At 34.9% G+C, this 15458-nt stretch overlaps 1 protein-coding gene across 1 annotated transcript; it reads left to right on the top strand.

Annotated features, from left to right (window-relative positions):
* The first annotated feature begins 8654 nt into the window (after positions 1-8654).
* On the top strand, positions 8655-14534 carry LOC126760541 (putative uncharacterized protein DDB_G0286901). Its single transcript, XM_050476278.1, has 2 exons — positions 8655-9083; positions 14523-14534. The coding sequence occupies exons 1-2, from the start codon at positions 8655-8657 to the stop codon at positions 14532-14534; spliced, it is 441 nt and encodes a 146-aa protein (XP_050332235.1).
* The last annotated feature ends 924 nt before the right edge of the window (positions 14535-15458 follow it).

Here is a 15458-nt window from a genome sequence, read left to right as displayed (position 1 = left end):
TACTTGCAGTGCTGTAAACGCGGCGGCATGTTGCATCGACAGCAGCTAGGGTGACTGCACTGCAAGAGCGCTTGCAACAACAACAGCAATTGCAGTAGTAACATCAACATACACTAAATAACTGTGAACGCATAGCATTTGCATACCGAATTGTGTGCCGTTAAACTATTTCCACTGACACACATACAGTTGCATGTGTTTGTGGGTGTGTGTATGATCTGCAATTCGCGCCACTCAGCAATCTTTTGAACTTCGCGTTTACTTAACTGTTTGTCTGTTGTTTTTATTGTACATTGGCTGCGCCCTTAAATTCAGTGGCAAGGCATCTTTGCCATTTATTGACTTTTGCGGCTTTTTCTTTGATGTTTTTGTTTTTGGTTTGACTGTGTGCAGCTAAACTTCGGCTGCAAGTAAGGATGCGTGAAGTGTAAAGCATTTGCTGCACTTATCGCGAGACTTTGAAACAATTAAAATCACACTTTGTTTAATTTGTCGTTTAATTAAATTCGAGGTTCAACTAGGCGTATGATGAACTTTGCTTTTGGTATCGCTGTGTTTGAATGTGTGTGCAAGTTAATTGCTTTAAAAGAATAATAGAAGCTTGAATTTTAATGAATACTAAGTTATATTCCATTTACAGGAAGTTCTCAGAAAAATTGAAAATTTCGAGTTCGAAATTAATTTGCAAAACAGACTGTTTGCTTGCTGGGCTGCATGCTCTGCTTTTATGGATAAATTAGAGTTTTCTGAGAAATATCTAAGACAGATATTTCCTTTTATTTTTCTACTATAAAGCATTTTCATCGTTTCTGAACAGATGTACTACTATGAGCAAAAAATAGTAAGACTTTGCTCATAATTTTCAAAAATTCATGTCGTCCTCTTCAAAGTGATTCCCCTTTGACACCAATACACTTGTGCGAATGTTTTTTCAATACTCGAACAGTTGCTAATTTTACGGAATAGCCTTCAATACAGGCCATTCAATGTCTTCAATTGACTCAAACCGGTTTCCCCTGAGCGTTCGTTTGAGTTTGCTGAGTAGCCAGAAGTCGCACCGAGCTAAATCAGGCAAATACGGCGGTTGCGGCATGATATTGGTTGGAAATTTGACGAAAAACTGACAAAGAATCAATGCAGTATGCGACGGTGCATTACCGTTGTGCAAAAACCAAGAGTTGTCGGTCCATAATTCCGGTCTCTATTTACGAAAAGCTTCGCCAAACGATGCATAATACTCAAATAGTATTACTTGTTGACAGTTTGGCGGGTCGGAAGGAATTCGGAGTGCATCACACCTCGATAATCGAAGAATACTGTCAATATAACCTTGATTTTTGACCTGCATTGACGTGGTTTTTCGGTTTCGGCTCACCTTTGCCACAATATTCGGCCAATTGATCGTCCTTTTCTTGGTCGTAAGCGTAGATTCAAGACTCATCGGCTGTAATAATACGGTTCGTGACATCCTGGTAGTCGAAAAGCATGATCAAAGGATTTTTCATAATGGTTTTGACAGATTCCTTCGATATTCTAACGATGTCAGTAAGATCTCTGACTGTTAATCGTCGATTGTCAAGCACTAAATTCTTTATTTTATTTCCGTGTTGATCCTCAGTTGATGTTGATGGTCGTTCTGAACGTGGTTCGCCGTCAACGCCTTCTCGACTCCCTTTGAATTCTGATTGTTTCGGTACCGGTTTCATAGAACCGACTGTCTTGTGAATGACTGTGATGTTAGAGGCTTTTTGTTTGCTAAATATGGGTTGCTAAAACCCATAATGGTGGTCAAAATGTCCAAACAGTTTGGATTGTTTTGTGTCAAGGTCAAGGGGTTAAGGTATCAAACTATTAACATTTACTAAAATGACAAAAATAGCTGTACGTGATGGAAACTTTCTGAGCTTCATGATCAGAACACCTCAAATAGCGCACAGACATTAGCACATAAGTCGCAAGTTTTTCTTTCAATTTTGTTGAGTAATGTAATCAGTGAAGGTCGAAAAAGTAAAAAAAAACAGTTCCTGGAAATCTTCTTGTTGCCTTTAGAATATTAGCCGAAGATCTCAACATACTTTATGGTTGGACACTACACATTTTGGTTAATATTTTGTAATATTTTGGGTACGAAGCCTGTCGATGCTGGACTCGTAGTGAAAGACTTCAAACTTTTGTGGTAACATTGTCGAGTAGTGGTCGTAAGTTAGATGCTTGACACCGCAGCTGAGATTCATAGAATACATCATTGATAATTCTAGGATTCTCAAAGTTTTCTCTATAGTTGTAATGGAAAGGGATAGTGTTATAAAGACAAGATAGACTAATTGCTACGGCTAATGTTTAGCTTTTCTTGGCGTAAAAAATTATCTTTTTCTTAAACTATAGTTACATTATAGCTTGATTATACACCAATAGCTGTATTTTAGCCTTATTATAACTTAATTATATACGAATAGCTGTACTTTAGCCCCAGACAAAATATATGGCTGCTATTTACACCAATCTTTATAGCCGTGATGGGCGAGTATATTCAAGAATACAAAGAATTTTTTCCAGAAAAAATATGAATATAATAGTAATTTGTACAATTGTTCAAAATCTTAAGCTTATATTATTTACGATCATGGCTTCAACCTGGCTTTCAACGGGAAAAATATATATTTTTGAAAAATTTTCGTCACACAAAATATAAAATTTCTTTAACTAAACTTCATATTAAAATATCTAATATCTTTGAGACCTGGAAAATAGTAACACATTAATGGTTGATTGAACGGTAGTAATATTTATTAATTTTCTTTCGAAAGAAATCCCTCCAGTTCTCTTAAAAAATCCGCAAATGTTATAATGTTCCACTTAACTATATTATATTTATGTGCCTTGCAAAAGTACTTAGACTACGTAAATATATATTTTGCTATATACTTCTATTCATTTACAAGCATATACAATATACATATATGTATGTCTGTATATGGGTATGTCTGTGCATAAATAATTCTTATCAAAATACCATACCACACATTGTAAATATTATGCTGCTCGAGGCATTTGCATCAATAGCAATGAGCAAAATGTAAACTTGAGCCGAAGCCATAACAGAACAAGCTCGGAATGATTTTAAAATAACATATACAAAATATATATTTGTACAATACTGCAAGTAGCAGCATGTAATCGAAATTTTAAAATAGCCTTTAACTAGGATAAATGTTTCTTCTTGCATTATTATGATGACTCTCATTCAATAAACAAATACAATGCATTCATTGTTGTTGCTGTAATGACAGAAAACTTGTTCCAAATAATTGTGAGGAATGCTTAACTGAATTTAGCACATGGTCGCTCTGGGTAAACTAATGGTAACTTTGAAATCATAATATATTCAACTGTGGGCAAAAGTTGCAACTAACTTTATACCGAAAGGATATCTCACATGTGGAGCATATAATGCCTCAAACAAGCTTTGCGTGCGTTTATTATTACAATACCTTTGGCAAATATAGATTTCATCTTACATATGTATGTGTTATAACTAACGGGTGGCACAAAAATTACCTTCCGATGGTTTTTGGAAAATGAAAAACTTTTTTAAAAAATGAAAAACTTTTTCTTGTGGATTATTTTTATTTGGTCTTTTAAATTTTTTTACATCAAGTCGAGAATATGATATCATGTAAATGGCCGCCGTCACAGTTGATTGTCATTGTAGACCTTTTTATGGCATTTTCCATCACTTTGGCTAGAACTTCCGGTGATAGGTACTCACATTCTTGACAGATATTGTCGTTAAGAGCTGCAAGAGTCTGAGGCTTGTTGACATAAGCCCGCGACTTCAAAAAGCCCCACAAAAAGAAGTCTGGAGCGGTCAAATCAGGCGATCTTGCTGGCCAGTGCAAATCGCCAAAACGGGAGATTAGGCGCCCGGGAAATGCATCCTTCAGCATATTGGTTGTGGCACGCAGTGTAGCGTGCCATTGTTTATTTACGTGTATTTCGCATGTATTTACTACACAAATGTCAAAACAGAACTGACATTAGAGGTCAATTGCAAAATTTATAGCATCTTCTGATCATCTTCTGACTTTTGCGACACCCTATATATGTAATATTTAGTATATTTTAAATCTAAAGTTTATTAAAAGCTATTTAAGCGCTGAGTCTTAAGAGACTTACACATTTGTTCTGAATGAAATATTGCCTGACTTCTAATGCACTAAATCAGAAAACAAGCCTTACCTAGTGCCGTTTTTGAATAGCTCTCACAAATAGCGATTCAGATTTGAGCAAGGAAATCATAATCAATCCAAAAGAGTCTAAATACTATAAAAAGCGTCAATGCCGAACAAGCGTGTCGAGATCAATATTTTGTTTTCTTTCTATATAGTTTAAACATCAATTTTCATGAGGTTGAAGCACTGGCGGTTTAAAAAAATATTCAGCTGTGTGAGAAATGTGAATGAATGTATGTATGTTAGGGTCGATAAAAAGACGAATGTTTCTTTTTCGCTTAGGGCTCTGATAAAATTGATTGATAGACACCTCTAAGAGAGGCTCTCCAAGTTTTAGCTTTTAATTGTAATGGGAAGGTCTAATGATTTAAACTTTTTCTTATTATCAGATAGAAAAATTAGTATCTCGTTTTCATATTCTTATGTAATGGTGTGAAATTGGGCGAAATCGGACTGCAATCACGCTTACTTTCCATTTAACACAATTTTAAATCCTTGATTCTTTCACTTTACAGTGTACAAATCAAAAAGCAATTAATTTGGGTATGATACCTTATGATCAAAATTTCCCAAACCAACCAAAACTGTTCAAAGCCTCTAGGTAACGAATATGCTGACCTCAGTACTTTTGATAAAAAATATCGGTCAATGTGTGAGATATATAATTGAAATCCAGAGAGAGTCCTTTCCTGATGATAGTACGTCTAATATAAAGGTTTTTGAACCTCCAGGTGACTTTAAGCAGCATATAATGGCCAACATGTGAGTTATCTCAATGAAAATGTGCCTAAAATAGCTAAAATTGGCCGAAAACTTGACCTAGCCTCCATATAAATAATATATGTGACCTGGTCTACGAAAAGGGAGCTAACGTGCGAAAACTGAAAAAAAGCATCTCGTGAAAAAGCATCTCATCTTCTATTCTTCCATCCGAATCAACTAAAAAGTGAAAATTGATTTTTTGACACCTAAGCCTCTTTTCCGTAGACCAGGTCACATATGTATATAAATATTTTCGAACATCCGGCTGACTTTACTTCATATGATCGGTGATAGTATGTGTGGTACCTTAACGAATCTCAGAGAACATTTAATTAGTATGTGGCATGTTAATTGTGTGTAGTATTGGCAAAAATAAATAACATCGGGTCTACACTTCCCCTAACTCCCATATACTATGTATATTCATCATTCATTATGTCGGTCAGTGTACATACATATATAATATGTGAACTGTGAATTTTCATAACTCGAACTCTTGAATTGGCAATAGAATTTTTTTCGAAGTATACGAGGTATGACATTTCGAATTTTTTTTGTGGATTATGGTGATTCAAGTTAGCGAAGTTAAACTCTATATATAATTGCTTGGTTGCTAATTCCCTGGTTGATGGTTTGCATCTGAAGGATTGATTAATTGCTCAGCATTTGATTCTTACCAGTTGCAAGAGTATAAAATGTTTGGTTGCACGCGAACTTAACCCTTTCTTACTTGCTCTTTTTGCCTTTAAAAACCAAAAAAAACATTTTCAATGTATTTTAACACAAATCTTTAGTATCGTCACCTGAGCCATTATAAACTTGCCAACTCTTAATATATTTGGAGCGTCATATGTTCGATGATTGGACAGTTTTGACGTCAAATTCGCGTTTGATGAATGTAGCGTTCTCAGCTACTTTGTCAAAGGACTCAGCCTCAACTCGACGTCTCTTTTTCAAAAGATTCAGGTCTTCTTGTACGAGTCAAGCTTTGATACGCTTCATACCCAAAACATTATCCAACACGTCTAGAGTAGATGCATAAAATATTTCGAGATCCTCGGCTATGTCTCTGCTGCCAACACGGAGGTTTTCAAGAAGTACATATTTCTTTAACTTTTACGATGTCATATTCATGAACAGAGGAGGAGACAAATTTTCGATGACTTCATGACCTTCACTGAATGATTGAGCCACTCAAATACTTGTGCTCGTGATGAACTAAACTATACAAAACAATTCTGCAACATTTTCAGAGATTGTGCATACATGATTCCATTGGCCGGAAGAAAAGCCAGCTCGTTGTTAATTTTTCTGCTGACGCTACCTACAATTGCAGTTATTGTTCTGAAAAATGATCTGTTGTGAAGCGAGCTCTTTGTATTCAATTGAAACTGTGCTTATATTATTTTTCCATGTAGTTAAGATTTTTTGATCTCTTGTATTGAATCTTTTTATCTCTAAAGTAAATTTTTCTAAAACTTAAAAAAAAGATGTTCTAATATAAGTATTGGCGCAGTACAAAAATGTTCTGTTTGGATTTTAATGGAAATTTGCTTTCAAAGGTTATATGCAGTTAAAGTTATGCATCAAATGCACTAAGCATTCATACAAGTGCCTTATAAATTGTATGTTGCGCATACGGCACGGTGTACAGTATGCCATACTATAACCAACTTGGGAAATAACTTACATTCTACTATACTTGTATATTATATATCGTCACCTAAAATGCAAAATGGCGTAACAACATTTTCGAAAATTTACAGTTACGAGAATAAAACACGAAATAAAATGGAGCAAGAGTTAAAAAAATTTTAATATTGGTTAAAACCGGTTCATATATGAGCGCAGAACCTGAACATGTTGGAAATATGTTGTTGAAAATATGTAATATTATGTATCTAATTTGAAGTAGTGAATCGTAATCAATAAGATACTCAATTTCGAGTTTTTTGATGACACGTTATGACAATATAGTACATATCGTCACCTAAAATGCAAAATGACGTAACATCACTTATCATAAGTTTACAGGTGAAGGAAAAACGATACACTAGAAACCACTCATATTGAAACAAAATTTGAGTTTTGGTTATATATTGGTTATCTATTGGTTATATCTGACAGTGGATGCTGAAACTTTTATGCTACATATCTGTAATATAATGTAGTGAATCGTAAGAATCATCAATTTCAATTTTTTGATGATATTCTTAAAGCCTTACTTAAAAAGCCAAATATCTCGAGAACTATTAATGATTGCATTGTAGGTGATTGTATATAAGTATATATTAGGGTGTTTTTTTTTAACTATTAATTTTTTTCAGTCCCGTCACGAAATTTCCTTGGAAATACCCTAAAAAAATTCCCTGAAAATTTTAGCCCTTAACATTAACATTAAGAACTGGACCAAGGCATGTAAAAATTTTCCATAGAATTTACACTACAATCATGAGTTTTAATCTTCAAATTCCTACAGATCAGTGGTATTTTATGGCATCCCTTTGACTTTAGACACATATTTCTCAGAATTGTTCACTCAACAAAAGTGCCCAGTGCAACAAAGACGTAACTCACACCGGCGAGGTAGTACGGGGCTCTAAACCTGATTTATCCATGAAATTCGCATTTTTTTGTATATATCTCGTAAATGACAAGAGCTATAGAAAAAATGTGCACAACAAACTTGTAGGGAATTTTATTTGCTACAAAAAAGTTCCGAAGTCAAAATCGATATCATTAATAGTTCTCGAGATATTCGGCTTTTTAAGTAAGGCTTTATAGAATTTTCATAGATGGTGTGTAATAAAAAAGCTATGAAAATGCCATGCAGCCTTCAATATGCCACTTGATTTTGTATGTCATTTTAAAATAAATCAACTACAACACATACAGCTCCTATTCTGTCAGAAACATTTACTCATTAAAAGCTTATAAATGTCTCTTCAAGAAAGCGTCAAAAGCTGCTTCCTTTCTTGAATAGCCATTTAATGCTTTAATACGTTGATTTGCCGAATCATTACCAATGCCAGACACGATTTGCATATTCATTACGACGATAATAGTATTCCAAGCGATTTTATGGCCTGACAGTGCCACCAGCGTCACACATACGCTGCTGCTACCAATCATTCAATCAACTACTCAACCGCTCGTTGAGCCATTTGAGAGCGTGCTTGCATTTAAATGAAGAATTAAAATCACATTTCGATGCCGAGCAGCAAATCAAATATTTGCACTTTGCAATTCGATTATTTGCAGTAAGATATCAGTTACGTGTGAGCAGCTAAGCGTATAAGAACAGTTAAAAATATACATATGTACATATAAGAGCACATGTGTCTGTGAGATAAAAAGAATTTTCAGTCAAGAGAAGTGCGATAGTGCTCTTCTTCTTCTTCGCCTATACCAACAGTGCTACTTAAGAGTGTAAAAAAAATAAATACAACAATAAGCAAGTCGCATTAAAAGTGAGTGAAAAAGTGTAACAGTAAAAGGCAAAAATAACGCAAAAAACTCGAGATCAGCGAAAAACCCGTTAAGCCACACGCATTTTATCTAGCAAACGAAAGTGTCTCAGAAAGTAAGCAAAATACAGCGAAAAGGCAGTACAATACATACCGACATAGCAATAATAAAGCGACTAAACGGTAAATAATAATGTCACCATTTACAAGCGATTTGAACGGCAGCAGCAACAACATGAACATGATGAGCTATGCGGACAGCATGCCACTGATGGCACGCGGCAATGCCAGCGACAATGCCAACCGCAACAATAGCAACATGAACAACAATAGCAACAACAACGAAAGCGACAACAGCAGCGGATGTGACAATATGTCGTTGCTGAGTCGCTGCCGTCGCAACATCAGCATGGGCGCTAGCAATTTGATGAGCTACCAGAATATGCTCGTTATGCTAACGGTATTGGTGTGCGGCCTTGCCACTGTTAACGGGCTCAAGTGCCACATGTGCGGCCAGTATAACGAGGGCGTCGGCTCGATTACGCCCTGTCTCAACTATTCGGATCAATATGCACATCTCTACTTGAAGGAATGTTCGAAGAAAAGCGAGAAATACTGTGTGGTAAGTGAAACCCCCCAATACAAACATATAAATATTTACATATGCACAAGCTATTTACCCTATATACTTATGTATATGTGTGCAGTGTGTTTTTTGTGACCTTGTCGCACCCACCCGTTGCGTGCGCTACAAGACAGCGCTAGACAAGGGTAGACAAGTCCCTCAATGCCTCATATGCTCGATGTTAATGCATACATATTTACATATGTTTATATGCATTGCAATTGTTATTGTTATGTCGGCTGTACTTTTTTTTGTGTGCTTCTACTTTTATGTGTGCAATTTACGAGGCTTTCAAGCTCTCATGTGTGGCAATGTGTGTGTTGTGTCTTTGTATATACAGTTTCGGCGCGGCTGTGTGGTGCTGCGTGGCTTTTATTTGGTCGCACATAAACCTATTGAGTTGTGGCTATGTACCATGAGATTATAAGATTAAGATCAGCAATGAGTAGTAATCACATTTGTCGCTGTAAAATATGTTAATATTTTTTGTTTGATCCTTTAATGGCGGATTTAAATGCAGTTGCCTAATAAACACTGGTTTTCTTCTAGTTTGGGGCTATAATTTGTCTGATTGCGTATCAGAAAAATTTTGAGCAGATTTTTGGCGACTTTTTGTACTGCAAGGGCTGAAAATAGCGAGTTGCAAAGGAAAATTTGCTAAGACGTACTAAACAACATTGGCATAGTTTTCAAAATTCAGCGAGGTTGCTTCAAATAACAAAAAAAAAAACTCTGAAATGAATTAAAAACAAGAAAAAACGTTAACTTCGGCTGCACCGAAGTTAATATACCCTTCGCAGGTGCATTTCTTTTAGTAACTATGTGTCCAGGTGTATGGCAGCTATATGCTATAGTGAGCCGATCTGAACAATTTTTTCCGATATTACATTGTTGCCTTAGAAAATAATCTATACCAAAAATATATCTTGTCAAATGTGAAAGTTTTCCATACAGTTGAATTTCGTGGAATATATCGATTGTCCGAATTACATTGTAACCTTAGAAAATAATCTATACCAAATTTCGTGATTATATCTTGTCAAATGTGAAAGTTTTCCATACAAGCCCTTGATTCCGATCGTTCATTTTGTATGGCAGCTATATGCTATAGTGAGCCGATCTGAACAATTTCTTCCGATATTACATTGTTGCCTTAGAAAATAATCTATACCAAATTTCGTGAATATATCTTGTGAAAAGTGGTTTTCCTACAAATATTCAGGCATTGGCAGTTCCGACACAAGAGCAGCTTTTTGAAGAGAAAATGATGTTTTCAAAACGATATCTTATAAACTGAGGGACTAGTTCTTATACTCGTATATACAGACAGACGAAAGACAGACGGACATGGTTAAATCGACTCAGCTCAACTTACTGATTATTTATATATATACTTTATAGGGTCCCGACGCTTCCTTCTGGGTGTTACAAACTTCGTGGCAAACTTAATATACCCTGTTCAGGGTATAACAACAAAAAATGTTAACCTTGGCTGCGCAGAAGCTATAATACGTATACCTTTTACAAGTTTTCCATAAAAAAACTTGAGTCTGATAGATCAGTTTGTATAGGAGTTAAACTTTATGTTGGTTCGATTTGAAAAATATTTTCGATAATTATGGCTTTATATTGGCTTCTAATCTGTGTCAAATTTCTTGGATATATCTTGTCAAGTTAATATCGAAAATGTGTTAAATACAATTGTAGGCTTGTGTTATTTGCTCAGGTCTGCTAAGTAAATAAATTTAAAAAAAACTATACATATTATACATTGTGACAAAAAGATACCAGAAAATTTAAAATAAAGCTCAAAATATTTAATTATTCATAAATATTTGTTATGTCGCTTTCAAAGTAATCCCCACCAGATACTTAAACACTTATGCCAATGATTTTTCCAGTCATCGAAACACTTTTATTTTGTTTTATCTTTTCGAGCGACTGAAAAAGGGTTCCATTCCGATGATTGTTGACTTGTTTGCATGCTAAACTCATAAACCCATGTCTCATCGGCAGTCAAATTGCTCTCCATGAGTATGGGATAGGTATTCGCACGATCAATCATGCCCAAAGAGACTTGTTTACCGCACTCATTTTGAAAAAACAAAAATCAGCTTTACTGGGACAAGTCGAGCAAGAACGCCTTTTCGCAAGCAAAATATTCTCCAAAATCATTCGAGTGGACTCGCTAGAGATGTCGAGCTCTCTTGCCATCTCTCTAACATGTGCCTGACGATTTTCAAGCACCATATACTCCATTTTTTAACATTTTCTTCGGTTGAAAAGGTCGAAGGTCGTCTAGAACGAGGCATGTCTACAACGTTCTCTCGAAGACTTTGTTCCACTCTTAGGCTTGTGTTTTTAAATCACCGTGAGCATTTCTAACATTCGCTACGATTCTGCACACGAAATTTGGTTAGAATTACAAAATTTGCCTTTACTCAAACATCAAGCTTCTTTTTGTAGTCAGCCTTTTTTAAATGGTTCAAAATCGTTCGATGATGAATGAAAGGTTCCTTGGCGATTCATGGCTGCTTATGCAATGATCCTGGTGAATCATTTCCATAATTTCATCGACTTTTTCAACGATAGGTCGACCAGAGCGAGGTGCAGAGTTTTACATCGAAATTTCCACAACAAAAGCGAGCGAGCCATTGTTGTGCTAAGCGAACTGATACAGCATCGTCTCCACAAACTTCACAAATTTCGTTGGTGGCTTGCGTGGAATGCTTTCCTATTTTATACAAGAAGTTCAATATATAGCGAATTTCTTCATTATTTTCACTCATTTTTGAACAGCTGTAACTATTTTTCAACTTCCCCGAATTTACTTTTGTTTTGGTTGAATGAAGCCCAAAGTGTCACCTTTCCAACACTATATGGTATGACAGAACGTGATTGGTAGCACTGGAGATATACGACTGCAAGGACATCTATTAACAAAATACGAAAAGACTTTTTCGACTACACAATATATAGAATATATGTATATTTATAGAAAAGAACTACGTATACTAAAGCAACTTATTTCAAGTTGAGAATGCAATTTTGTATCTTCCAGCACTTCTTCAATTCAAAGGCTAAGGATAATGCCTTATATGGGCTTCCATTATACCTTATAAGTTGAGCTATAAATATTGCTTCAATTGCCAGTCATTGTTAGTATCTTATTGGTATGTGCTCCACGCATATTTATAACCTTTTTGGCAATAATTTTCATGTGCTTATTTCCCAAATGAATTGTTGGTCATTTCGTGTTCAAAGGTTCGCATGTTGTTTACTTATTTATATGTATATAGACTCAGTTGTATACAACAACTTATTTATTCGTATGTGTATTGCTGGGCTTGCTCTCAGAAGCTTACTAATTCTGAAATGTCTGGTTGCTGTAATTGAGGGTGCGCGGACTGCATGTCGTAAGACTGTGTGTTCGATACAAAAATTTTTGGCTTGGAAAATAACATAATTTTTTATTTAGCATAAGTCTCTTGTTTCTTGAAAGATCTTCCGAAAATAATTAGTGAATATTTCTGACAGCTTTTCTCTGCATTTCTTGCAGTAATATTGGCTTCTCTTATTCGGATATGCTTTGAGAAAATAAAGACTTTCAGCTTGCTCTTGGACATAAGCTGTAATCTTATTATTGACGATATATAGTAAATGAAACCAATTTAGTATAATATTATATATGTATATAAGTATGCTGAAAAATATGTACTTGTATATGTAAATCGTCATCTAAAATGCAAAATAACGTAACATCACATTTCATAAGTTTACAGGCGAAGGAAAAACGATATAAAAGAAACCGCTAATATTCAAAAAATATTTAGTATGGTTTTAAAATGGAATTGGTTATATATCGGTTATGAATTGGTTATGTATTGGTTATGCATTAGTTAAGTATTGGTTATGTATTGGTTATATATTGGTTATGTATTATTAAATCTGAAAGCGGAATCGTTTTACATTTTAGGTGACGATATGTAAGTAGATATTAAAACCGTCAAATTTAGTTATGCTAGTATGAGTTTATATAAATATAAGCTGATTTTCTGCGCCACTGTTCATTTCACTATTTCGGAACCTGATTGCCTTTACCGCCAACCAAAATATATGGCCTAATAATAATCGAATATTTTGTGTACATTCCGACAAACCGAGAAATTCATAGCTGACAGGAAATTGTTATTGTTGATTTGTGCCGACCTTAGTTCGTAAACACGTAATTTGGCGAGTGCGCATATGTATGCGGCTGTGTGTACAAATTGCGTTTCGTTACTTTCGGTATTTGTTGAAAATTTATTTGTCATGCCTTATTGCACTGACAATCATCTACTCAGGGCTTACACTCACACATTCACACACTTATCCACACACAAATGCGCAAGCATGCATTCTTCTTCTTCCTTTAGTTGAACGAGAATACGTGCGGAATATGCCGATAAATATTAATGTGATTTGTGACCAGAATTGTACGAAAGCAATTAAATGAAAATTACGGTATTGTATTGTGGCATATTTTTCGGAGTTGCCAATGCTGCAAAATGCTCAGTGGAATTTCAATGATGGCAGTTTAAAACGAAAAATTAAATGTGGTTTTCAATATAAAATTTGAGTGGTTAAGAAGGGAAGCGAAAGTGAAAGAAATGGGTTGCTTACAGTGATAAATTATAAATAACTGTTTTTGGGTTATGTAGAGGAAGAGAAGTGAAACTTTTTGATACTTTAGAAAGCCGCTAACTAAAGCCTAAAATAGTTTTGTTCACTTCTGTCGAGTTGAAGGTGTTTGAGCGGACATAAGTTTGGGTCTGTTTCGGTTACTTAGAGCACATACCTTTGGGTATACCAATTAATATTGGAGGGTGTGGATTAGAATTTTGTTTTGTTAATTACGTAATATTATTTATTACATTTAACATCGGTTCAATGAAATTTTGAAAGAGACATATATTTTTACAAAGGGCTAAATCTTCAAATTTTTGGTTAAAACTTAATATATTTTTTGTTGCTGTAATTTAAAATCGAGGAGACCGATAAGTACTTAGCCTATGAAAATTTCTGAAATTTAATTTGTTTTTCAGCTTAGTCCATCAGCTTGATACACTTGTCCTAGTGATGATCCGAACTTTTGAAACTGTTGAAGGTGACTGTTGAAGTTTGAAAACAAAAAAAAGTGACACTGAGCTAAATCTGAAGAATTTGGTGCATAAATCAGCAATTCACAGCCTAGTTTGACTGAATTGGCCCTGGCGATGGCGGAGTTGTGAGTCGATGGGGAAGAGTACTTTGTAGAAATAAGTTTTTTTTTTAACAATTCAGAAAAGAATCACCCCTAATGACAGGGCCATAGAATCTTGTTTGACTTTTCTCTAGACGGACGATGCAGATTACATCTTGTGTCAGAAAACGGTGGCTAACACCTCTTCGCCGCAGATTGCCGACTAAAGTTTACTGTTTCGACTTTTCCTTAAGCTGTCTCATTCAAGATTTTACCAAAGGGGTTGAATATATGGAGTTTAAGATATTTCTTATCGTACTATAAATCAACTGTACAAGTGCTCTTTCACTCCGCAATTTTTCTTCTAAAAATAGGAGGGGGAGCACAGATCGCTACTGATTTTTTCCACTTTTCTTATACCAAGAACCGATCGACACTTAAATACGAGACTTAAGCTGTTGAGTAGCTTATCTCATTAATCTACTAGATTTAGCAAGATTTCGCCATACAAAATTGACACTTGTTAATCTCCTCCCCGACTAACTGGGAAGCTAATCTACTCGAAATCTCCCTTTGTGACTCTGATTTAGCGCCGGCACTGAGGAAATTTATTACAATATCACAGCTGATTTCGACACAATACAAAAAATGTAAAAAAATCAAGGAATAAAATCGACTTTCCAGATCCTAAAATGCGGCTTATTATTTCTATTAAATGGAAAATATTTAAAACAAGAGGACTTTTAGGAAAATATGACGGTACAATGTTTTCTTCTAATAAATGTTAAATTTGAATTTTTGAATGTCAAAAACAGCTGTTGCTAGATTAGTGAACAGATTAAACGTAATCTAATCACTTCAAATATTTGGTCGGAATATCGTATTAGATAATGAAGAACTAGTAAATGTTTTGATTTGTGTCCAAATAGCGGTTCCTTTAAAAAAGGGTAAGTTATTGTAAAAAATTTTATACTTCAAGGAGGCTTAAAAAATCGAAATTGAATCAACAAACGTATTCCATCAATCATTACTTGATAAATAGATATATATATCTAAGAAGGTCATGTGAAAGTTTCAACTCGTTCGTCGAGGTGTTTCAGAGAAATTTTCTTCACCAACACTGAAAACAGTATTTTGATAGAACACGTTTT

The sequence above is a fragment of the Bactrocera neohumeralis genome, chromosome 2, assembly GCF_024586455.1.
Source record: "Bactrocera neohumeralis isolate Rockhampton chromosome 2, APGP_CSIRO_Bneo_wtdbg2-racon-allhic-juicebox.fasta_v2, whole genome shotgun sequence".
Classification (NCBI taxonomy): Eukaryota; Metazoa; Arthropoda; class Insecta; order Diptera; family Tephritidae; genus Bactrocera; species Bactrocera neohumeralis.
This window is presented reverse-complemented; position numbering and strand designations above follow the sequence as displayed.

Bases quoted from the DNA above. Each gene is read 5' to 3' on its own strand.
- LOC126760541 (XM_050476278.1), top strand. From the start codon at position 8,655: ATGTCACCATTTACAAGCGATTTGAACGGCAGCAGCAACAACATGAAC.